The sequence below is a fragment of the Coregonus lavaretus genome (assembly GCF_964263955.1).
Source record: "Coregonus lavaretus genome assembly, chromosome: 10".
NCBI classification, from domain to species: Eukaryota; Metazoa; Chordata; class Actinopteri; order Salmoniformes; family Salmonidae; genus Coregonus; species Coregonus lavaretus.
Window position 1 is genome coordinate 19,154,377 of NC_139997.1, and position 26,202 is coordinate 19,180,578.

A 26,202-nucleotide genomic window follows, 5' to 3' on the forward strand; every position below is an offset into this window, starting at 1 on the left:
AATGTTTCGGTCACTTTTTACTACAGTGGTTTGAAAAAGTATTCACTCCCCTTGGCATTTTTCCTATTTTGTTGCCTTACAACCCACCCACCAAAACTCACAGACCAGGCAAGGAGGGCATTAATCAGAGAGGCAACAAAGAGACCAAAGATAACCCTGAAGGAGCTGCAAAGCTCCACAGCTGAGATTGGAGTATCTGTCCATAGGACCACTTTAAGCCGTACACTCCACAAAGCTGGACTTTACAGAAGAGTGGCCAGAAAAAAGCCATTGCTTAAAGAAAAAGATAAGCAAACACGTTTGGTGTTCGCCAGAAGCCACGTGTGAGACTCCCCAAACATATGGAAGAAGGTACTCTGGTCAGATGAAACTAAAATTGAGCTTTTTGGCCATCAAAGAAAACGCTATGTCTGGTGCAAACCCAACACCTCTCATCACGCCTAGAACACCATCCGCACAGTGAAGCATGGTGGTGGCAGCATCATGCTGTGGGGATGTTTTTCATCGGCAGGGACTGGGAAACTGGTCAGAATTGAAGGAATGATGGATGGCGCTAAATACAGGGAAATTCTTGAGGGAATCCTGTTTCAGTCTTCCAGACATTTGAGACTGGGACGGAGGTTCACCTTCCAGCAGGACAATGACCCTAAGCATACTGGTAAAGCAACACTTGAGTGGTTTAAAGGGAAACATTTAAATGTCTTGGAATGGCCTAGTCAAAGCCCAGACCTCAATCCAATTGAGAATCTGTGGTATGACTTAAAGATTGCTGTACACCAGCGGAACCCATCCAACTTGAAGGAGCTGGAGCAGTTTTGCCTTGAAGAATGGGCAAAAATCCCAGTGGCTAGATGTGCCAAGCTTATAGAGACATACCCCAAGAGACTTGCAGCTGTAACTGCTGCATAAGGTGGCTCTACAAAGTATTGACTTTGGGGGGGTGAATAGTTTGGCACGCTCAAATTTTCTGTTTTTTTGTCTTAGTTCATGTCTGTTTCACAATAGAAAATATTTTGCATCTTCAAAGTGGTAGGCATGTTGTGTAAATCAAATGATACAAACCCCCCAAAAAATCCATTTTAATTACAGGTTGTAAGGCAACAAAATAGGAAAATGCCAAGGGGGGTGAATATTTTCGCAAGCCACAGTATATGAGATGCATATACAAGGTGTATACAATATGTATGTTATGAGAGGACATAGTGTCCGTAAAAGGAAGAAGATGCGAGGTGCACTGTGGACTAAAGCTCCGTCCTAAATGGCACCCTATTCCCTATAGTTCACTACTTTTGACCAGGGATCTATGGGTAGTGCACTAGGGAATACCGTGCCATGTCAGATGTAGCCACCACTGCAGCAGCAGCCTCCTGACAGAGACACATGGAGACATGGTGGCTGGGGGATGCTAACTCACTGCCTTACATGGCCACTTGGAAAAAAGGAACGGAACAGAAGAGAGGGAATGAGGGATGAAGGATGAGAAAGAGGAAGAGAACGTGCAGAGGAGGGAGAGTACCCCAGGTGTGGGGGTGATAAGTGATGGGGTTAATAATCCTTGAGGTAGGGTAAACATGCTGCAGCTGGCCATGTGACATCACTAGCTAGATGTTCTGCTCTCCTGGGATGTTTAGGGTATGGGGATACAGGTAACCCAGCGGTAAAGAGCGTTGGGCCAGTAACCTAAAAGTTGCTGGTTCGAATTCCCAAGCCAACTAGCTGAAAAATCTGTTGATGTGCCCTTGTGCAAGGCACTTAACCCTAATTGCTCCTGTAAATCGCTCTGGGTAAAAGCGTCTGCTAAATAATTAAAATGTAAAAAAATGTAAAATTCTGCTCCAAGTTCTTGTCTGCATCTGAAATGGCACCCTATTCCTTATGTAGTGCACCAGAGCGCTATGGTCAAAAGTAATGCACTATATAGGGAATAGGCTGCCATTTTGGACACACACCTTGTAACAAAACTGCATTGACGCTGGCACTAAGACCGCACTCAATGAGCTGCAGTGGTGTAAAGTACTTAAGTAAAAATACTTTAAAGTACTACTTAAGTTGTTTTTTCTGGTATCTGTACTTTACTTTACTATTTATATTTTTGACAACTTTTACTTTTACTTCACTACATTCCTAAAGAAAATAATGTACTTTTCACTCCATTTTCCCTGACACCCAAAAGTACTCGTTACATTTCGAAAGCTTAGCGGGACAGGAAAATGGTCCAATTCACACACATCATGAGAACATCCCTGGTCATCTCTACTGCCTCTTATCTGGCAGACTCACTAAACACAGCAGCTTCGTTTGTAAATTATGTCTGAGTGTTGGAGTGTGCCCCTCGCTATCCGTAAATTTAAAAAACAAGAAAATCGTGCCGTCTGGTTTGCTTAATAGAATGAATGTGAAATTATTTATACTTTTACTTTTACTTTTGGTACTTAAGTATATTTGAGCAATTACATTTACATTTAGTATATTTAAAAACTAATATTTTTTGACTTTTACTCAAGTAGTATTTTACTGGGTGACTTTCACTTTTACTTGAGTAATTTTCTATTAAGGTATCTTTACTTTTACTCAAGTATGATAAGTGGGTACTTTTTCCACCACTGACGAGCTGTATAAGGCTATAAGCAAACAAGAAAATGCTCATCCAGAAGCGGCGCTCCTATTGGCCGGGGACTTTAATGCAGGCAAACTTAAATCTGTTTTACTTAATTTCTACCAGCATGTCACATGTGCAACCAGAGGGAAAACAACTCTAGATCACCTTTACTCCACACACAGAGACGCATACAAAGCTCACCCTCGCCCTCCATTTGGAAAATCTGACCATAATCCTATCCTCCTGATTCTTGTTAACAAGCAAAAACTAAAGCAGGCAGTACCTGTGACTCACTCAATAAAAAAGTAGTCAGATGACGCGAATGCTACGCTACAGGACTGTTTTGCTAGCACAGACTGGAATATGTTCCGGGATTCATCCAATGGCATTGAGGAGTATACCACCTCAGTCACCGGCTTCATCAATAAGTGCATCGACGACGTCGTCCCAACCAGAAGCCATGGATTACAGGCAACATTCACACCGAGCTACAGGCTAGAGCTGCCGCTTTCAAGGAGTGGGACACTAATCCGGACGCTTAAAAGAAATCCCGCTATGCCCTCAGATGAACCATCAAACAGCAAAAGCGTCAATACAGGACTAAGATTGAATCCTACTACACCGGCTCTGATGCTCGTCGGATGTTGCAGGGCTTGCAAACTAATAGGGACCACAAAGGGAAACCCAGCCGCGAGCTGCCCAGTGATGCGAGCCTACCAGACGGGCTAAATGCCTTTTATGCTCGCTTCGAGGCAAGCAACACTGAAGCATGCATGAGAGCACCAGCTGTTCCGGACGACTGTGTGATCACGCTCTATGTAGCCGATGTGAGCAAGACCTTTAAACAGGTCAACATTCACAAGGCCACAGGGCCAGACAGATTACCAGGACGTGTACTCAGAGCGTGCGCGGACCAACTGGCAAGTGTATTCAGTGACATTTTCAACCTCTCCCTGACCGAGTCTGTAATACCTACATGTTTCAAGCAGACCACCATAGTCTCTGTACCCAAGAAAGCTAAGTTAACCTGCCTAAATGACTACCGCCCCGTAGCACTCACGTCGGTAGCCATGAAGTGCTTTGAAAGGCTGGTCATGGCTCACATCAACACCATCATCCCGGAAACCCTAGACACACTCCAATTCGCATACCGCCCCAACAAATCCACATATGACGCAATCTCAATCGCACTCCACACTGCCCTTTCCCACCTGGACAAAAGGAACACCTATGTGAGAATGCTGTTAATTGACTACAGCACAGCATTCAACACCATAGTGCCCACAAAGCTCAACACTATTCTAAGGACCCTGGGACTAAACACCTCCCTCTGCAACTGGATCCTGGACTTCCTGATGGGCCACCCCCCAGGTGGTAAGGGTAGGCAACAACACATCTGCCACGCTGATCCTCAACACGGGGGCCCCTCAGGGGTGCGTGCTTAGTCCCCTCCTGTACTCCCTGTTCATCCACGACTGCGTGGCCAAGCATTATTCCAAAACCATCATTAAGTTTGTTGACGACACAACGGTGGTAGGCCTGATCACTGACAATGATAAGACAGCCTATAGGGAGGAGATCAGAGACCTGGCAGTGTGGTGCCAGGACAACAACCTCTCCCTCAACGTGAGCAAGACAAAGGAGATGATCGTGGACTACAGGAAAAGGAGGGCCGAACACGCCCCCATTCACATCAATGGGGCTGTAGTAGAGCGGGTCGAGAGTTTCAAGTTCCTTGGTGTCCACATCACCAACAAACTATCATGGTCCAAACACACCAAGAAAGTAATGAAGAGGGCACAACAATGCCTTTTCCCCCTCAGGAGACTGAAAAGATTTGGCATGGGTCCCCAGATCCTCAAAAGGTTATACAGCTGCACCATCGAGAGCATCTTGACCGGTTGCATCATCGCCTGGTATGGCAACTGCTAGGCATCCGACCGTAAGGCGCTACAGAGGGTAGTGTGTACAGCCCAGTACATCACTGGGGCCAGGCTTCCTGACATCCAGGTCCTATATACTAGGTGGTGTCAGAGGAAGTCCCAAAAATTGTCAAAGACTCCAGTCACCCAAGTCATAGACTGCTCTCTCTGCTTCAACACGGCAAGCGGTACCTGATCGCCAAGTCTAGGTCCAAAAGGCTCCTTAACAGCTTCTACCCCCAAGCAATAAGACTGCTGAAAAAAAACCCTGCCGGATCTCCGCTAAGCATTAGATCAGATAAACAATAATGTCACCAACTAAAGGGGGACCAGTCGGATCATTTTAGGATATTCCCTTAAGAGAGAATTTTTATGGATTTATGACTGTAAAATCCAGCCACCCAGAAGTTGAACAGGTATCAGGCAGGAAGTTCGATTATTCAGACTACAGAGGAGTTGTGTGGAGAGGAGGCTGATCTTCAACTGGTCTGGAACAATAGAGCTCTGTTCTGTCTGGCTAGGCCACTGATACAGTTTGGAGCAGTTAGATACATGGACATTGATGTTATTACTTTTCTACTCTGATAATATACAGTATACATGTGTGTGTGTTTTTAATATATGTGTGTGTTTTGCAGGAGGATGCCATGCCAGATGAGGTAAACATTGATGACCTGCTAGACCTGGCTAGCAATGAGGAGCGAGTTAAAAAGTTAAAGGTAGGCCCCGCCCACACACATTTGTTCTGATCATGGACTCAGACCAACCAGACTTTGCCAGAGAATTTTACTGCTGGAATTTTGATACAATGAATTCTCTCTTCTATAATCTCTGTTCATCATCAGGAGATCTTTCAGACATGCAGCAACAACACAGAGGTATGTTTTACCCTAATTCTTTATGATATGGAATAATCATGCATATTAAGTCACACCTTTTTATTTAGTCTCTGTACACACGCACACACACTCTCTCTCTCTCTCTCTCTCTCTCTCTCTCTCTCTCTCTCTCTCTCTCTCTCTCTCTCTCTCTCTCTCTCTCTCTCTCTCTTCTCTCTCGCTCACACACACAGTGTCTGACAGCAGCAGTGTCTGACACCTCCTTCCACTGTCACTCCACATGCCTTACAATGACCTTCTGTCCTAGCCTTCTCTCTCTTCCCTCTTTCTTCTCTTCTCTTTTTCCCTCTGTTTCCTGCTGCAATAAATGACCTATTTTGACAAAGGATAGGGCCCACAGTGGCCTGCTCAGGCCCAAATACGCATGCACATGCATCAGAGCATGTGAGCAGAGTTGAGCTGTTGGAAATCCCGCTCATCACTCATACTTTCCTACTGCTCAGCTAAAAACCGCTCCACACTCACAGGAAAATAAACTCCCGCTCCAAATTCGCTCCATTCATTAAATTCACAATTTAAACAACACCCATCTATTTTTGTGACTACCTGGACCTACTAATTGGGTTTTAAGTATTGAAACCAAACCATATGGATTTGAATGAAAAGTATTTGAATAAACATGAAAAGGTGAATGTAAGAAGCGAACATAATTTCAAATAGGCTACATGTCATACTAAACAGCATATAAACACTCTAAATAGGTCAGGAGGCAGACAGGGAGCCTAAGAAGGAACGAAAATGAATTATTTAGACTATTATTAAGGTAAAAGCCTTCAAAGAAATACATTGTGAAGCATTTGCGAGTGCGACACAATAGGCTGGTAGGGACATAAAGGGCTCAGCATTTAAACAACATTTTGTTGTATTAAATCATTATAGTCTATAAATTGCACATATAGGCTGTGACTTAGAATTGAATACAAATTAAACGAAAAATGACTTATTAGTGCCTTTGAATTCATTTTTAGAATTCATTTTTAGAAACACGAGTTTGGCCAGTCTGTGGCTTCAGGCTCATGCCATGGTACCTGGAGAGCCGGCCAGCAGCGGAGAATATCCTCTCCACACTTGCAGAGCCACTGGGGATGCTAAACACCCCTTTGGCCATCCTTGCCAGGTTTCAGATTCCACAATGATTCTTTAGTTGTGGACGCTACATCACCGCACTCCCTCTCTTGCTCTTGGTCCTCATCTTTGTAAGTCACCTTGATGTAGCACCTGTGTGTTTGATCAGTTTTTTATGAAAATATTTAGCGACAAGTAGACTGCCCTGAGCTCATGAAGTGAGCGCTACTGGAGCGAAATTGGAACAGGCGAGAAGGCCAACGCTCCAGCCTTTGGGATGCTTGCTCCACGCTCCAGTCAAATTGGGCACGCTCCAGCTCCGCTCTCATATTCTGGCACGCACGCACGCACGCACGCACGCACGCACGCACGCACGCACACACACACGCACGCACACACACACACACACACACACACACACACACACACACACACACACACACACACACACACACACACACACACACACACACACACACACACACACAACACACACACACACAACACACAACACACAACACACACACACAGAGAAACAGAGGCAGAGGATCTGTATGACTGCTGGGTCATCTCCTCCAGGCTCCAGGCCTAGCTCCAGCAACCCTGACGGGGCTGGGAGATGGAGGCCTTGTCACAGAGTAGACACATGTTGGTTTCAAATCAATATCACAAATGATTGAAGAACAATAAGTGCTGGTTTCCTGGACACCGATTAAGCCGAAATGCTCCATTGAACATGCTTTTTAGTCCAAACCTAGAGCGGCTGGTGTTGAGACTTCAGAGTGCTCTATTTTCCGTCTCCCACTCTCATTCCTATCTATGTATTATCCTACTGAACAAAAATATAAATGCAACATGCAACAATTTCAAAGATTTTACTGAGTTACAGTTCATATGAGGAAATCAGTCAATTGAAATACATTTATTAGGCCCTAATCTATGGATTTCACGACTGAGAATACAGATATCAGGAATACAGCATCTGGGCACAGATACCTTAAAATAAATGGGCCTCACAATGGGCCTCAGGATCTCGTCACGGTATTTCTGTGCAGTCAAATTGCCATCAATAAAATGCAATTGTGTTCGTTGTCCGTAGCTTATGCCTGCCCATACCATAACCCCAAAGCCACCATGGGGCACTCTGTTCACAACGTTGACATCAGCAAACCGCTTGCCCACACGACGCCATACACATGGTCTGCGGTTGTGAGGCCGGTTGGACGTACTACCAAATTCTCTAAAACGACATTGGAGGCGGCTTATGGCAGAGAAATTAACATTACTTTTTCTGGCAACAGCTCTGGTGGACATTCCTGCAGTCAGCATGCCAATTGCACGCTCCATCAACATTTGAGACATCTGTGGCATTGTGTTGTGTGACGAAACTGCACATTTTAGAGGGGCCTTAACTGTGTAATGGTCATGCTGTTTAATCAGCTGCTTGATATGCCACACCTGTCAGGTGGATGAATTATCTTGGCAAAGGAGAAACGCTCACTAACAGGGATGTAAACAAATTTGTGCACAACATTTGAGAGAAATAAGCTTTTTGTGCATATGGATCATTTCTGGGATATTTTATTTCAGCTCATGAAACCAACACTTTACATGTTGCATTTCTATTTTTGTTCAGTGTATGTATCTAATGTGAAAGGGAAAAATACAAAACATTACCGATCACAGGAGGTTGGTGGCACCTTAATTGGGGAGGACAGGCTTGTGGTAAAGGCTGGAGTGGAATAAGTGTAATGGTATCAAATACATCAAACACGTGTTTGATGCCATTCCATTAGCTCCTTTCCAGACATTATTATGAGCTGTCCTCCCCTCAGCAGCCTCCACTGGTACATACATGATGCTACTATGTGTCCCCCCTGCCAGGCCTTCATCGGAGAGCTGTTAGTCAAGCTAGTGGGCCTTCACAAGCAGGAGGAGCTGGCTACCGAGGGCATCGAACACCCCTCCCTCTACAACCACGCCCAGCACCTCCATGAGCCCTACCACTTTAACGGCCTCCACTGCCCCCGCACCCACACCCACCAGACCCTCTGACCTCAACAAACACCTGACATCTGACCTCTGACTAGGGTCGTAAAACTCCGGAAATGTTCCCAAAATACCCAGGTTTTCATAAATTCTGGTTGGCGAATTTCTGGAATCTGGAGGGAATAAGCAGGGAGGAAATCCTCCAAGTATTCCCGGGAATCCTACAATCGGGATTTCTAGAAAACCTGGGAATTTTGGGAACGTTTCCGGAAATGTGTTTCCCAGTCACCTCATTTCATCCCAGTCATCTTGGCAGTGATGACCCCCAACCAGTTTGTCCTCTTGGTTTATACTGCCAACTTTATTTTTGAGTGATTTTCAATGAATTCATCATATTAAAATGGAGGTAAATAAAACATATGTCAATCACTATAGGGCCAGTATTGTCGTTGTTGTTGTCATTCACAAAGACGCTGTAGATAGGCCATTTAGACAAGGTTTTAAAATAACAGCATGGCTAGCCTGGTCTCAGGGCCTGTATTCATACAGCGTCTCAGAATAGCAGTGCTGATCTTGGATCATTTTTGTAATAATGAATAAGGTAAAATGGAGAGAGGGACTTGATCCTAGATCAATAATCCTACTCTTGGACGCTTTATGAATACGGGCCTGGAGAGCTGTATGGGCTTTAGCCAACTCCTCTTTCTATGGTTGTCATGCTTCACGTGCACTGTTCTAAGCAGTTTATCTATGGCTCTAGTTCAAAAAGAGGTGACAGTGTTACTACTCAGGGCATGCATGTGACGTAGCCTACAGTATGTCCTTCCTTCTTATGCACAGGTTTGTCTGCATGACAGGCCAGGGCTGGGTCAGGTATGCACTCTTTTAGGGGGGAATTCCTATGGAGCCAGATAGCTGCCAAAAGGTTGAACGTACGTATTGTTAGGATCGTAAGAAAAGCCATGAGTGAAACATGAAACGAAAACATGACATTTCATCTAAGAACATATAAACACCATGTTACGATTACGGACTAACATTTTAGGCTTGAACAAATCTTGTGCTGCAATTCTGATGTACAATAATACCTTTCACTGTTTTGGCAGATTCATCTCATCAACAAAAAAAAAGTACACTAAATGGCCTATGAGGAGTGCTACGTGAACAAGCATGACACAGTATTTAAAAAAACGGAAGTCAGGGAAACCGGAAAGAGAGATCCTACACATATACAAGATAAAAGTCTCCATTCTCTATTACTCCTCAGTTGAGTTTACTTCACATTTAGGTACAGTGAGGGAAAAAAGTATTTGAGCCCCTGCTGATTTTGTATGTTTGCCCACTGACAAAGAAATGATCAGTCTATAATTTTAATGGTAGGTTTATTTGAATAGTTATGTTATAAATTGATTTGCATTTTAATGAGGGAAATAAGTATTTGACCCCCTCTCAATCAGAAATATTTCTAGCTCCCAGGTGTCTTTTATACAGGTAATGAGCTGAGATTAGGAGCACACTCTAAACTGGGACCATCGTCACCAAGAAAAAAATTGGTAACACATTACACCGTGAAGGACTGAAATCCTGCAGCGCCCGCAAGGCCCCCCTGCTCAAGAAAGCACATATACAGGCCCGTCTGAAGTTTGCCAATGAACATCTGAATGATTCAGAGGAGAACTGGGTGAAAGTGTTGTGGTCAGATGAGACCAAAATCGAGCTCTTTGGCATCAACTCAACTCGCCGTGTTTGGAGGAGGAGGAATTCTGCCTATGACCCCAAGAACACCATCCCCACCATCAAACATTATGCTTTGGGGGTGTTTTTCTGCTAAGGGGACAGGACAACTTCACCGCATCAAAGGGACGATGGACGGCGCCATGTACCGTCAAATCTTGGGTGAGAACCTCCTTCCCTCAGCCAGGGCATTGAAAATGGGTCGTGGATGGGTATTCCAGCATGACAATGACCCAAAACACACGGCCAAGGCAAGCACATTAAGGTCCTGGAGTGGCCTAGCCAGTCTCCAGACCTTAATCCCATAGAAAATCTGTGGAGGGAGCTGAAGGTTTGAGTTGCCAAACGTCAGGCTCGAAACCTTAATGACTTGGAGAAGATCTGCAAAGAGGAGTGTGACAAAATCCCTCCTGAGATGTGTGCAAACCTGGTGGCCAACTACAAAAAACGTCTGACCTCTGTGATTGCCACAAGGGTTTTGCCACCAAGTACTAAGTCATGTTTTGCAGAGGGGTCAAATACTTATTTCCCTCATTAAAATGCAAATCAATTTATAACATTTTTGACATGTGTTTTTCTGGATTTTGTTGTTGTTATTCTGTCTTTCACTGTTCAAATAAACCTACCATTAAAATTATAGACTGATCATGTCTTTGTCAGTGGGCAAACGTACAAAATCAGCAGGGGATCAAATACTTTTTTCCCTCACTGTAGCTAATGTAATGGATTTGTTTGCCAGCGCAAGTCTAGATAGCACTAGCGGTATTATGCCTAGAACAGTAAAGTTTCAGTCCTCTAGGTGTATCTCTACAGCATGGGCATATCTCTGGGTGACGTGGACATACCCATGCATGCACCTTATCAAAATATGACTTATTCAATATTGCACCATCCCATTCTCTGGGCTCTGTCTGCAATCATAACCAGTAGTATATACCAGGAATAATGAAACATGTATAATGAATAATAATATATGTTTGGTGAATCTATGAATTATGTTTGACCACTGGAGTCTTTGCCACTCAAAATATTTTTTTATAGAATATTTTGAAATGTATTTCATCACTCAAAATCTTGCCTAAGCATATTCTGTAGTAGGGGTTCATATGAATTTAAAATAATTTGACATGATTTATATGAATCGGGTCATGAACATATGGACTTTGAAATTAACAAGGGACAGGTTAAACGTAGGCTAAGTCTGGCATAAGCTTATTCCCACACTTTACAATAACTCTGTTGCAGTGGTCTTAGGTAGTCTCCGTATAGGCTATTCGAGACACTGCTGCCCAGTTGAAGAGCTTGTGATCTCCATGCAGCACCACAGCACCATGCGCCTTCGGAAAAGCACCCCTCAACCTCAGAATATGCCCTTCTGGAGGCATGCATCCATAGAGTCATTATACCCTAATGTAGGCCTATTTGCCTACTAGCAGAGCATGCATGATTCGTGCAACTCATCATTCCAACATATTTGAACATTTAATTAATCCTTCAATCAGTTCAGTCAGTATATCATCCATTCTGTCATGTCTGAGTTGCAATAGGAACTAAATCAATGAGAATAGAACAGTCTTATCTATTTGTTTATTGAAATTAATGTGTATTCAAAATGATCTAAATTCTCCAAAGTTCTTTAGCCTATCACTTTAATAATTCAATGTTTAATTCAGGCCTATCCTAATAAAAAATAGGCCTTCAACTTGTAGGCATTGCAATTTAGACCAACATTTTGGGTACTGGGGTCTTGCGGAATAATTTTAGAAGTCTATTTGTGTTTTACAACTGTTTTTATTATAGGCCTCCCCTTAAAGCTCACATGCCTCTAAATATAGCCTCAAAATACATTTTAAACAAAATAGTTGAAGAAGCACATACAGTGGCAGATAGGGAAAACAGTACTGGCAATAAGAATAGGCTATAGATAGTCTTGGCCATTTGATAGATGTGCAAAAGATGATGTGCAAATAGAGATACTGGGGTGCAAATTAGCAAAATATATAACAATATGGGGATGAGGTAGTTGGGTGGGCTAATTTCAGAATGGCTGTGTACAGGTGCAGTGATCGGTAAGCTGCTCTGACAACTGACGCTTAAAGTTAGTGAGGGAGATAAGAGTCTCCAGCTTCAGAGGTTTTTGCAGTTCGTTCCAGTCATTGGCAGCAGAGAACTGGAAGGAATGGCGGCCAAAGGAGGTGTTGGCTTTGGGGATGACCAGTGAGATATACCTGCTGGAGCGCAGACTACGGGTGGGTGTTGCTATGGTGACCAGTGAGCTAAGGTAAGACAGGGATTTGTCTAGCAGTGTTTTATAGATGACCTGGAGCCAGTGGGTTTGGCAATGAATATGTAGTGAGGGCCAGCCAACAAGAGCGTACAGGTCACAATGGTGGGTAGTATATGGGGCTTTGGTGACGAAACGGATGGCACTGTGATAGACTACATCCAATTTGCTGAGTAGAGTGTTGGAGGCTATTTTGTAAATTACATCGCCGAAGTCAAGGATCGGTAGGATAGTCAGTTTTACGAGGGCATGTTTGGCAGCATGAGTGAAGGAGGCTTTGTTGCGAAATAGGAAGCCGATTCTAGATCTAACTTTTATTGGAGATGCTTAATGTGAGTCTGGAAGGAGAGTTTACAGTCTAACCAGACACCTAGGTATTTGTAGTTGTCCACATACTCTAGGTCAGACCCGCCGAGAGTAGTGATTCTAGTCGGGTGGGCGGGTGCAAGCAGCGTTCGGTTGAAGAGCATGCATTTAGTTTTACTAGTGTTTAAGAGCAGTTGGAGGCTACGGAAGGAGTGTTGTATGGCGTTGAAGCTATGTTTCATTATTCCTGGTATATACTACTGGTTATGATTACAGACAGAGCCCAGAGAATGGGATGGTGTAATATTGAATTAGTCATATTTCGATAAGGTACATGCATGGGGATGTCCACTTCACCTAGAGATATGCCCATGCTGTAGAGATACACCTAGCGGACTGAAACATCACTGTTGTAGGCAAAATACAGCTAGTGCTATCTAGACTTGCGCTGGCAAACAAATCCATTACATTAGCTACCTAAATGTGAAGTAACCTCAACAGGAGTAATAGAGAATGGAGATTTTTAACTTGAAAACATGCACAATACCTCTATCTGGATTCCCTGACTTCCGTTTTCTTTATACTGTGTTATGCTTGTTTGAGTAGCACTCCTCACAGGCCGTTTGGTGTAAAAAAAAATTGTTGGTGAGATGAAACTGCCAAAACTCTGAAAAGTATTATTGTAAGTCAGAATTGCAACACAAGATTTGTTCAAGCCTAAAATGTTAGTCTGTAATCGTAACATGGTGTTTGTATGTTCACAGATGAAATTTCACATTTACGTTCATGTTTCACGCATGGCTTTTCTTACGATCCTAACAATTTATGTATGGATTTTCTTACGATCCTAACAATACGTACGCTCAACCTTTTGGCAGGTATCTGGCTCAATAGACCAACTCCATTAATGCCCATGATTTTGGAATGAGATGTTCGACGAGCAGGTGTCCACAGACATTTGTTCATGTAATGCAGGGTTCTTCAATTCTGGTCCTGGAGGGCCGAATCACCTCTGTTTTTCATCCTCTCCTTCTAATCAGGGGCTAATTCAGACCTGGGACATTTACATTTACATTTACGTCATTTAGCAGACGCTCTTATCCAGAGCGACTTACAAATAGGTGCATTCAACTTATAGCCAGTGGGATAACCACTTTACAATGTTTTTCTTTTTTTAAATTGGGGGGGGGGGGGGGGGGTAGAAGGATTACTTTATCCTATCCCAGGTATTCCTTAAAGAGGTGGGGTTTCAAATGTCTCCGGAAGGTGGTGAGTGACTCCGCTGTCCTGGCGTCGTGAGGGAGCTTGTTCCACCATTGGGGTGCCAGAGCAGCGAACAGTTTTGACTGGGCTGAGCGGGAACTATGCTTCCGCAGAGGTAGGGGAGCCAGCAGGCCAGAGGTGGATGAACGCAATGCCCTCGTTTGGGTGTAGGGACTGATCAGAGCCTGAAGGTACGGAGGTGCCGTTCCCCTCACAGCTCCGTAGGCAAGCACCAAGGACTTGTAGCAGATGCGAGCTTCAACTGGAAGCCAGTGGAGTGTGCGGAGGAGCGGGGTGACGTGAGAGAACTTGGGAAGGTTGAACACCAGACGGGCTGCGGCATTCTGGATGAGTTGTAGGGGTTTAATGGCACAGGCAGGGAGCCCAGCCAACAGCGAGTTGCAGTAATCCAGACGGGAGATGACAAGTGCCTGGATTAGGACCTGTGCCGCTTCCTGTGTAAGGCAGGGTCGTACTCTCCGAATGTTGTAGAGCATGAACCTACAGGATCGGGTCACCGCCTTGATGTTAGCGGAGAATGACAGGGTGTTGTCCAGGGTCACGCCAAGGCTCTTCGCACTCTGGGAGGAGGACACAACGGAGTTGTCAACCGTGATGGCGAGATCATGGAACAGGCAGTCCTTCCCCGGGAGGAAGAGCAGCTCCGTCTTGCCAAGGTTCAGCTTGAGGTGGTGATCCGTCATCCATACTTATATGTCTGCCAGACATGCAGAGATGCGATTCGCCACCTGGTTATCAGAAGGGGAAAAGGAGAAGATTAGTTGTGTGTCATCAGCGTAGCAATGATAGGAGAGGCCATGTGAGGATATGACAGAGCCAAGTGACTTGCTGTATAGCGAGAATAGGAGAGGGCCTAGAACTGAGCCCTGGGGGACACCAGTGGTGAGAGCACGTGGTGCGGAGACAGCTTCTCGCCACGCCACTTGGTAGGAGCGACCGGTCAGGTAGGACGCAATCCAAGAGTGAGCCGCGCCAGAGATGCCCAGCTCGGAGAGGGTGGAGAGGAGGATCTGATGGTTCACAGTATCAAAGGCAGCAGACAGGTCTAGAAGGACAAGAGCAGAGGAGAGAGAGTTAGCTTTAGCAGTGCGGAGAGCCTCCGTGACACAGAGAAGAGCAGTCTCAGTTGAATGACCAGTCTTGAAACCTGACTGGTTTGGATCAAGAAGGTCATTCTGAGAGAGATAGCAAGAGAGTTGGCTAAAGACGGCACGCTCAATAGTTTTGGAGAGAAAAGAAAGAAGGGATACTGGTCTGTAGTTGTTGACATCAGAGGGATCGAGTGTTGGTTTTTTGAGAAGGGGTGCAACTCTCGCTCTCTTGAAGACGGAAGGGACATAGCCAGCGGTCAAGGATGAGTTGATCAGCGAGGTGAGGTAAGGGAGAAGGTCACCGGAGATGGTCTGGAGAAGAGAGGAGGGGATAGGGTCAAGCGGGCAGGTTGTTGGGCGGCCTGCCGTCACAAGTCGCAAGATTTTATCTGGAGAGAGAGGGGAGAAAGAAGTCAAAGCATAGGGTAGGGCAGTGTGAGCAGGACCAGCAGTGTCATTTGACTTAACAAACGAGGATCGGATGTCGTCAACCTTCTTCCAGGTGAGTGCAATTAACTACCAGGTAGAAATAAAAAACAGAAGTGTTTCGGCCCTCCAGGACAGGAATTGAAGAACACTGATGTAATGTATCAACATCCTCAACTAATAGAAAGAACAGACATCACCTTCCTCAAGACATCCCCCTTGTGTTGGTTATAGGAAATGATCCAGATGGTCCACAATTCCACCACTAGTGGGCACAGGAGGACAAAATTGATCACTGGTGGTCCAAGAGTTAGAAGCTTACTGTTGTTGAAGTTTGCATGGAATCAACCTAACAGTGATGTTATGCTAAATTGTAAGTATGCACTAAAGTTAACATCTTTCCACTGTAAAGGTTTCTAAGCAAAGCAACCATCTTAAGAAATGTACCCAGCATCTTTGAATATTATCTAAATGTTAGTTCTAGATGTCTGATTCATGACATACTGTGGGCCTCAAAATACTTTTGATTTGTCATGTAAGATATCAAACACACCAGCCCATTATCTGTTCACATGCTCTCTTCTATATTACAAACAGTTTTTAAAAAAATCGGTGTCTTGTATGTTAGACTGACCTCGTGTCAGAGCAGTGAAGGTGATTGTTGAAAAGCTTCACACAGGAAATTTGCTTTGAAGTCCTTGGAAATATTCTCTGTTACTCAGGTCAACTCAGAATGTAGAAGCACAACACAGACTTATCATCTGACCCTCAGACAGACATGAATCTACACACACACACACACACTAAAAAACGTGTGCTGAATAAAAAAAAGAAAGAGGCTTTGCAGAAGAATGTGCTGCTATAAAAAACAGTCTTCCTCCAGTGGTCATGCAATTAGTATAATTTGGAGTCTCCCAGAACATGCGTGTGGGTGTATGTGTGTGTGTGTGTGGGGGGGGGGGGGGCTACAATACAGCCAGAGTCAGGAAGTCGGGTGAGCACAGTGCTCTTCTGAGCCACAGAGGAGATAGAAACACAATCTCGCACACACACACACACTCTGCCACACATACATACAACACACACCGGGATGACATTCCACTGAGACACTACACTACACAAGGTAAGAGGAATTCAGATATTTCTCATATTATGAAAAAGGGTGGCGTACATTGTACTTCTGATTTCTGTACCTCTTGCCGTCCTTTCTCAAAATCTCTAAACGCCTATACAATAATGTATATGTTCAGGTTAGCTTTTTTGTACCACAGTGTGATTGTCTGTGCGCATGTTCTGGTTTTCTCTGAAATACTATGATAAAATACTGTGTCTTTGAGTTTATGAGATATCAACACTTTTGATTGAGAAGGATCCCTACTATAGACTGGAATACAAATGGAAAAACAAACAAATATATGTTTTATAATCAATATGCATTATTTCTAGACTGGGCTGGTAATTCAATTATTTCCATTTGCCTTTCATGTTTCAATCTCCCAAGACTTTAAGAACTAGATACCATATATTTTACTTACCATGTTACATAAAATGTATGCAAGCTTTGGATAAAAGCATCTGCTAAATGGCATATATATACACTGAGTGTACAAAATATTAAGAATACCTTCCTAATATTGAACAACCTCAGTTCATTGGGGCATGGACTCTACAAGGTATCGAAAGCATTCCACATGGATGCTGGCCCATGTTGACTCCAATTCTTTCCACAGTTGTGTCAAGTTGGCTGGATGTCCTTTGGGTGGTGTACCATTCCTGATACACACGGGAAACTGTTGAGTGTGAAAAACCCAGCAGCGTTGCAGTTCCTGACACAAACCGGTGTGCCTGTTCAAAGGCACTTCAATATTTTGTGTTGCCCATTCACCCTCTGAATGGCACAGATACACAATCCATGTCTCAATTGTCTCAAGGCTTAAAAATCCTTATTTAACCTGTCTCCTCCCCTTTATCTACACTGATTGAAGTGGATTTAACAAGTGACATCAATAAGGGATCATAGCTTTCACCTTGATTCACCTGGGCAGTCTATTTCATGGAAAGAGTAGGTGTTCATAATGTTTGGTACAGAGTGTATGTTTTCATTATTATATGTTATATTATGTATTTGCATGGGTATTTTTGGACAAAACTTCTGTGTCCCACTTTATAATAAGTGTACATGACCTAATCCTGTGCATTATACAGTAGTGTATGGTAAACATTGTTATATACAGTGAGGGAAAAAAGTATTTGATCCCCTGCTGATTTTGTATGTTTGCCCACTGACAAAGACATGATCAGTCTATAATTTTAATGGTAGGTTTATTTGAACAGTGAGAGACAGAATAACAACAAAAAAATCCAGAAAAACGCATGTCAAAAATGTTATAAATTTATTTGCATTTTAATGAGGGAAATAAGTATTTGACCCCTCTACAAAACACGACTTAGTACTTGGTGGCAAAACCCTTGTTGGCAATCACAGAGGTCAGACGTTTCTTGTAGTTGGCCACCAGGTTTGCACACATCTCAGGAGGGATTTTGTTCCACTCCTCTTTGCAGATCTTCTCCAAGTCATTAAGGTTTCGAGGCTGACGTTTGGCAACTCGAACCTTCAGCTCCCTCCACAGATTTTCTGTGGGATTAAGGTCTGGAGACTGGCTACTCCAGGACCTTAATGTGCTTCTTCTTGAGCCACTCCTTTGTTGCCTTGGCCGTGTGTTTTGGGTCATTGTCATGCTGGAATACCCATCCACGACCCATTTTCAATGCCCTGGCTGAGGGAAGGAGGTTCTCACCCAAGATTTGATGGTACATGGCCCCGTCCATCATCCCTTTGATGCGGTGAAGTTGTCCTGTCCCCTTAGCAGAAAAACACCCCCAAAGCATAATGTTTCCACCTCCATGTTTGACGGTGGGGATGGTGTTCTTGGGGTCATAGGCACCATTCCTCCTCCTCCAAACACGCCAAGTTGAGTTGATGCCAAAGAGCTCAATTTTGGTCTCATCTGACCACAACACTTTCACCCAGTTCTCCTCTGAATCATTCAGATGTTCATTGGCAAACTTCAGACGGCCCTGTATATGTGCTGTCTTGAGCAGGGGGACCTTGCGGGCGCTGCAGGATTTCAGTCCTTCACGGCGTAGTGTGTTACCAGTTGTTTTCTTGGTGACTATGGTCCCAGCTGCCTTGAGATCATTGACAAGATCCTCCCTTGTAGTTCTGGGCTGATTCCTCACCGTTCTCATGATCATTGCAACTCCACGAGGTGAGATCTTGCATGGAGCCCCAGGCAGAGGGAGATTGACAGTTATTTTGTGTTTCTTCCATTTGCGAATAATCGCACCAACTGTTGTCACCTTCTCACCAAGCTGCTTGGCGATGGTCTTGTAGCCCATTCCAGCCTTGTGTAGGTCTACAATCTTGTCCCTGACATCCTTGGAGAGCTCTTTGGTCTTGGCCATGGTGGAGAGTTTGGAATCTGATTGATTGATTGCTTCTGTGGACAGGTGTCTTTTATACAGGTAACAAACTGAGATTAGGAGCACTCCCTTTAAGATTGTGCTCCAAATCTCAACTCGTTACCTGTATAAAAGACACCTGGGAACCAGAAATCTTTCTGATTGAGAGGGGGTCAAATACTTATTTCCCTCATTAAAATGCAAATCAATTCATAACATTTTTGACATGCGTTCTTCTGGATTTTTTTGTTGTTATTCTGTCTCACTGTTCAAATAAACCTACCATTACAATTATGTGGTCCTCTGTAGCTCAATTGGTAGAGCATGGCGCCTGTAACGCCAGGGTAGTGGGTTCGATCCCCGGGACCACCCATACGTAAAAATGTATGCGCACATGACTGTAAGTCGCTTTGGATAAAAACGTCTGCTAAATGGCATATTATTATTATTATTACTAAGTTATGTTTTGCAGAGGGGCCAAATACTTATTTCCCTCATTAAAATGCAAATCAATTTATAACATTTTTGACATGCGTTTTTCTGGATTTTTTTGTTGTTATTCTGTCTCTCACTGTTCAAATAAACCTACCATTAAAATTATAGACTGATCATGTCTTTGTCAGTGGGCAAACGTACAAAATCAACAGGGGATCAAATACTTTTTTCCCTCACTGTATATATTTAATATATAAAATATATATATATATATTTAAACACTACCAGTCAAAAGGGGTTTTCTTTATTTTTACTATTTTCTACATTGTAGAATAATAGTGAAGACATCAAAACTATGAAATAACATATGGAATCATGTAGTAACCAAAAAAGTGTTAAACAAATCCAAATATATTTAATATTAGAGATTCTTCAAATAGCCACCCTTTGCCTTGATGACAGCTTTGCACACTCTTGGCATTCTCTCAACCAGCTTCACGTGGAATGCTTTTCCAACAGTCTTGAAGGAGTTCCCACATATGCTGAGCACTTGTTGGCTGCTTTTCCTTCACTCTGCGGTCCGACTCATCCCAAAACATCTCAATTTGGTTGACTCACTCACCCTACTTGTAGAGAAATGCCAATGCCATCCTCCTCTTTCATGTTGCCTAAACAGTCTATGACTCTGTCATACAGTACACACGTTTCGATTTTGTTGTCCTAGGCTACCTGGCTAAAATACTTGCTCACTAGCCTAACTTCCATTCATGGGCAACGATACGCCCGGCCAGCTAGTTAACATTAGCATACTACATCTAGCTACATGTTGAACTTCCATCCTCTCAGGCCAGGGGCACAATGTATGATTTATGGTTGGATCAGAATCACTGTTATAATCATTGGCCAGTACGGAGAATTAAGTAAAACCACAAGTCAAAAATCCTTATCTCCATCGATGGCTAATTTAGGAAAGGGCCGATTTTAGCTAGCTACTTAGTCACAGGAGGACAACAACACAACGAGATGCAACCATTCAAGTTTTGTTCTGTCAATAATGACGTTTGTCTTGGGATTTGATTAGTCTGAAGCCAAATCCAAACAGTCTTCCCTTGACACTTTTTTTGGTGTGCCAGGACCATTCACAGCTGAGCTCACTCAGTTTAGCTTAACGCTGATTGTCTATTCTTTTTTTTACCAAGGGAGGCCAAATGCTCGCTGGATTCCCTTGCATTCAATACTACGGGTGGCAACAATGTCCTACTCTTTTGAACCAGACAGCATCAGATAGATACGGTGCACATACTGAGACAGAGGGGCACTGTTTAGTTCGATCGGATGCTTTCTCCGGTGAGATACATTCAGCTTCTTGCGAATTGAAGGACTATTTTGAAACACAGAGATACGAAAGATACATTATTTTCTTTCTTTTTTTCTTGGTAAATTTTTTGGGGAAGCCTGGCTTCCCTTGGCATCCAAGAATACATGCCTCTGAGTATATGATTGGTACCATGCCCAACTTAGGCACTACATACAAAGCATGTGTGGTGGTCTACGGTGTCCATATTAGTACAGCCTCTGTCTCAGTAGGACTTCAATACATAGTGGTCACCTATTTGTCTGTCCTTATATGTTGGTGGAGGGCAAGTGAGTTCAATCAGTAAACACTGATTATGAGAATTATATGTAACTTTGAACCACTGCTCTCTAAAGACGTACAGAAACCTAAAACAATTGAAGATCTTAGAGCATTAGATCCTACATAATGTACATGGGTTAAACAGGTGGTTGTAAATGTACTGTACAGGTGAGAGTCATTATGTACTGTATTGAATATCTACTGGTAACTGCCAAAATAATGGAAACACTTGAGTAAATGATAATAATAATAATAATATGCCATTTAGCAGACGCTTTTATCCAAAGCGACTTACAGTCATGCGTGCATACATTTTTTTTGTGTATGGGTGGTCCCGGGGATCGAACCCACTACCTTGGCGTTTCAAGCGCCGTGCTCTACCAGCTGAGCTACAGAGGACCTAAATGAGGGATACACAGTATATTGAAAGCAGGTGATTCCACACAGGTGTGCTTCCTGAGTTAATTAAGTAATTAACATCCCATCATACTTAGGGTCAAGTATAAAAATGCTGGGCAGGCCACTATTTTGGCTACCATGGCTATGCCCCCATATGATAACAATGACCCCCATCCACAGGGCAAAAGTGATCACTGAATGGTGGGATGAGCATGAAAACGATGTAAACCCTAAGCCATGGCCATCTTATCACCAGATCTCAACCCAATTGAACGCTTATGGGAGATTCTGGAGCGGTGCCTGAGACAGCGTTTTCCACCACCATCAACAAAACACCAAATTATGACATTTCTTGTGGAAGATTGGTGTCACATCCCTCCAATAGAGTTCCAGACAAGGTGCATTGGAGGTATTCTAGCTCGTGGTGGTCCAATGCCCTATTAAGACACTTTATGTTGGTGTTTCCTTTATTTTGGCAGTTACCTTTACATTACTATAACACATGTTGTACTGTCGTAACTTGAAAGAGCTGTTGGGTAAACATCTGTGTTTGTATTTTAGCTCTGAGTAAAGTCTATACTGAATAGTATAATTGCAACAGTTCCTATGCTATTAGAATATTCTGTAGATCTTCGAGTACAACATTACTCTCCCATTCATTCTGGTTTTAGCTTTAATTTTCTGTTCAACCTTTTCCAGCACACTCCTATTGAGCTCTTGGTATTGGTAGCCTAACTAGCTTGTTCAAATGATCTGTGATCTCATTCTCTGTTCTAACTAAGTGGCCTTGTGTCTTTGCAGTATTTGATTCCTGAGCACAAGCATTTTAATGCCTATCCTTAAGAACCTCCCGGGGAGAAACCATGGGAATGGTGACCTCATCCTGCCCAGGTTAAACTTGGACCTGAACCCCTTCGAGGAGGTGGACCTTGAGGAAGAGAGGAATGAGGGTGACCCCCCCATTTTGGGGGTCCGTGGAGGAAGAATCTTCCAGCGCAGGTCGTCACGTGACGGGGAAGAGGAGGAGAATGAGGTGAACACGGAGAGGCATGGCCCCGAGGCCCCTAAAGGAGGAGGGGGGAGGCCCCTGAGGGGAACCCTCGAGCGGCTGTGCGGCTCTTCGCCCCTGAAGACCCTGGGGAAGCTGGGGAAGGGGCTGCGTATGTCGGGGTGCAGCGTGTGGGGGACCAGCCCATCCCAGCGATGCCACACAGACCCCCACTCGCCCCAGCCAGAGAAAGAGAAGAGGAAGGGCCTCCGCAGGAGCTCAGAGGAGATCATGACCCTGCTCCGGTAAGAGGGAGGGGTTGCTGATCTAGGATCAGTTATGCCTTTTAGATCACAATGAAGATTGCATGGACAGGGAGAACCTGATCCTAGATCAGCATTCCCACTCTGAGATGCTTTATAAATATGGGCTCAGAGCTACAGATTAACATAAATGTAATCTCTATATATAATATGACTCAGAAACTATTTTAATTCGTCATGTCTAGACCAAAGAGCTTTCGTTGTGTTCCTTTAATTACTGATTTGCTTGGCTATCCAATCCCGGCAAACTGATTTTCCTGTTACCGGGTAGGACTGAGACCCCCTATCAAGCCGTAACAAAATGACGGAAATGCTCACAGCATATAGCATAATCATTTCCTAATTGGTTATGTAATATAACAATTTTCCATGAGTTACCATGTTAATGCACAGAACTGCCTTTGTTTGCTAATACTATGGTGTGTACCTAAGCACTATTTATAAACATTGTTTTCACTTTGACTGCTGCCCTCAGGTAGAGCCAGCAATCAAATATACCAATCTGGAATGCTTAGAGCTACAATCACCTCTCAAGCATTTAAATACCTGCTTATTTATTGCATATGATGCCTAGTCTAGATATGGTGGTCACATGTTAACATTGAACTCTACAGTATTTGGTAACAATTATGTATCACATTCCCTTTATATTTTAGATGGTACCTTAATTTCCACACAATATCTCAGACTCTGGGAATCCACACATAGCCATTCTTGCCCTTCAAAGTCCTACTGTGACATAATATAGTTCCGATCCTCTCCTGATGGTTCTCTTCTGCTTGTAGATTTGCAGGGCGGCGGAAGCAGACGCAGCACAGAGAGAGCCTGCCCTGTGGTGACCTGAGCACCGACAGCGAGGCTGAGTCCTGCCACCGTCCCTCCTTCCTCAGGATGGTCAGCCTTGCCAAGCTGAAGAGGGAGTCCCTGTCGGACCACAACTCCCAGGAGACCGAGGAGGAGCTGGAGGAGGAGCCACCAGTGGTAATACCCAGGGAACCTCTCTCAGGTATACAAGGCGCTCCAAAACAAACCAATCGGGAGGGGAGATATGGTATGTTTCCTGCAGGTCCAACCAATCACAGCGCACCTAATCTGAAACATCTGAATCATGGAAGGGTCAGTGCAGGTTACTTCTGTCTGTGGCATGAGCACCTTAGACCTCCAACAGTAAGTGTTTGTAAGTTTCAGTGTTTACTTTACGAGTCAGGAACTTCCTGGTCAGGTCCTGCAGTACTTCTTCCCCCAATCCCACGCTGCTTTCTGATGAGCTGTGAGCAATCCCCGGACCCCGAGTCATCGGGCTCAATCAGCACCAGACTGTGAAAGACGGAAATGACTGACTTCCTCCCACTGCAGATCCCTTTAGATAGATCTACATCCAGAGCTACTGTTCGTGGAGCTCAATATGGACCAAAACAGACAAGGGACAATCAAAGGACAGTGTAGTACATTGCATGTTCACAACAATCCAAAATGCCAGGTCAAGAGATACTCAATATCACACATATCACCACCCTTCAATTTGTCAATGTTGATATTTCACACACAATATAGCCTTTTTCTCTTCACTTACCCCACACGTTTATACCCATACAGTAATACTCTGTACAAACCAATAGACTAAACAGTATGACATTGATTCCTCTCTCTCTTCTTCCCTCTCTTCCCTCAGTTCTGGAGATCCTGCAGCTGGTCAACCAGAGGGACCTCCTCCTGGCCGACACACACATCCAGGAGCTGGAGCGTGAGTACGAGCTGATGGCCCTCCTGCCCCACCCCCCCACACCTCCATCCACTCTTCCCAGAGTGACCCATCACGGGTCCTTCGACGACCCCTCCAGCCCCAATGTGTCACGGGACGCCAGCCGTCGCAAGGCCAAGGATGTGGAGTTGCTGTACGAGGCCCTTCAGAAGGAGATGTGGGACGTCGTGAGGGAGTCCCTCCGACAGCCAACGGCCGGGCCCAAACTGGGGCTGGTGGTGCTGGTCATCCAGCAGGAGGAGCAGGCCGACACCGCCCAGGCACAGAAAGAGGAGACCCAGCCCCTGAGGGAGGACCTCCAGCCCCATCCTAGCCAGCGGCCTCGTCAGTTCAAGCTGAAATGGCGGCAGGCGGTGGGGGAGGCATCTGACTGGAGCCTGCCCCAGCAGGTGAAAACTCAGGCAGGGCAGCTAGCCTCGTACCTGGAGCGGCTGAGGGGCCGCATGGTGGACGACCTTGATGCGGCGCGGAGGAACGTTGTGTCGGTCTACCCGGAGGAGTTCCAGGCCTTCCAGGTGTACGTGCAGAGCTACCACCGGGCGGTGGTCCGACGCCTGAACATCATCACCAGCTCCCAGCTGCAGATCACTGATGTCTACTCCCTGCTGGACTGGTTCTACAACATCTACAACAGGTCAGTGTCAGAACTCATATTATAACAACATTAAGCGAAAACAGATTTTTATACATTTTTGTACATTTATTAAAAATAAAAAACTGAAATACCTTTTTTACAAAAGTATTCAGACCCTTTGCTACGAGACTCGAAATTGAGCTCAGGTGCATCCTGTTTCCATTGATCATCCTTGAGATGTTTCTACAACTTGATTGGAGTCCACCTGTGGTAAATTCAATTGATTGGACATAATTTGGAAAGGCACACATCTGTCTATATAAGGTCCCACAGTTGGAAAAACCAAGCCATGAGGTCGAAGGAGTTGTCTGTAAAAAATGACTGCAGCATTGAAGGTCCCCAAGAACACAGTGGCCTCCATCATTCTTAAATGGAAGAAGTTTGGAACCACCAAGACTCTTCCTAGAGCTGGCCGCCCGGTTAAACTGAGCAATCAGGAGAGAAGGGCCTTGGTCAGGGAGGTGACCAAGAACCCAATGGTCACTCTGACAGAGCTCCATAGTTCCTCTGTGGAGATAGGAGAACCTTCCAGAAGGACAACCATCTCTGCAGCACTCCACCAATCAGGCCTTTATGGTAGAGTGGCCAGACGGAAGCCACTCCTTAGTAAAAGGCACATGACAGCCTGCTTGGAGTTTCCCAAAAGGCACCTAAAGACTCTAAGACCATGAGAAACAAGATTCTCTGGTCTGATGAAACCAAGATTGAACTCTTTGGTCTGATTGCCAAGCGTTATGTCTGGAGGAAACCTTGCACCATCCCTATGGTGAAGCATGGTGGTGGCAGCATCATGCTGTGGGGATGTTTTTCAGCAGCAGGGACTGGGAGACTAGTCAGGATCAAGGCAAATATGAATGGAGCAAAGTACTGAGAGATCCTTGATGAAAACCTGCTCCAGAGCGTTCGGTACCTCAGACTGGGGCGAAGGTTCACCTTCCAAAAGGACAACGACCCTAAGCACACA

At 44.4% G+C, this 26,202-nt stretch overlaps 2 protein-coding genes across 2 annotated transcripts in view; both read left to right on the plus strand.

Moving 5' to 3' along the window:
* Positions 1-1,469: 1,469 nt before the first annotated feature.
* Positions 1,470-8,540, plus strand: LOC311135853 (protein phosphatase 1 regulatory subunit 14A-like; the record flags this gene model as incomplete). Its single annotated transcript, XM_084169877.1, has 4 exons — positions 1,470-1,529; positions 5,160-5,240; positions 5,367-5,399; positions 8,370-8,540. The coding sequence occupies 4 exons, from the start codon at positions 1,470-1,472 to the stop codon at positions 8,538-8,540; spliced, it is 345 nt and encodes a 114-aa protein (XP_084026003.1).
* Positions 8,541-16,634: 8,094 nt separating this feature from the next.
* LOC311136454 (exocyst complex component 3-like protein 2) overlaps positions 16,635-26,202 on the plus strand; it is a 32,656-nt gene continuing 23,088 nt past the window's right edge. The window contains exons 1-4 of the mRNA XM_084170588.1: positions 16,635-16,722; positions 22,333-22,824; positions 23,628-23,848; positions 24,515-25,238. Of these exons, the coding sequence (XP_084026714.1) occupies positions 22,361-22,824; positions 23,628-23,848; positions 24,515-25,238 (1,409 nt within the window). The 5' untranslated portion in view covers positions 16,635-16,722; positions 22,333-22,360. The remainder of the gene's footprint in view (positions 16,723-22,332; positions 22,825-23,627; positions 23,849-24,514; positions 25,239-26,202) is intronic.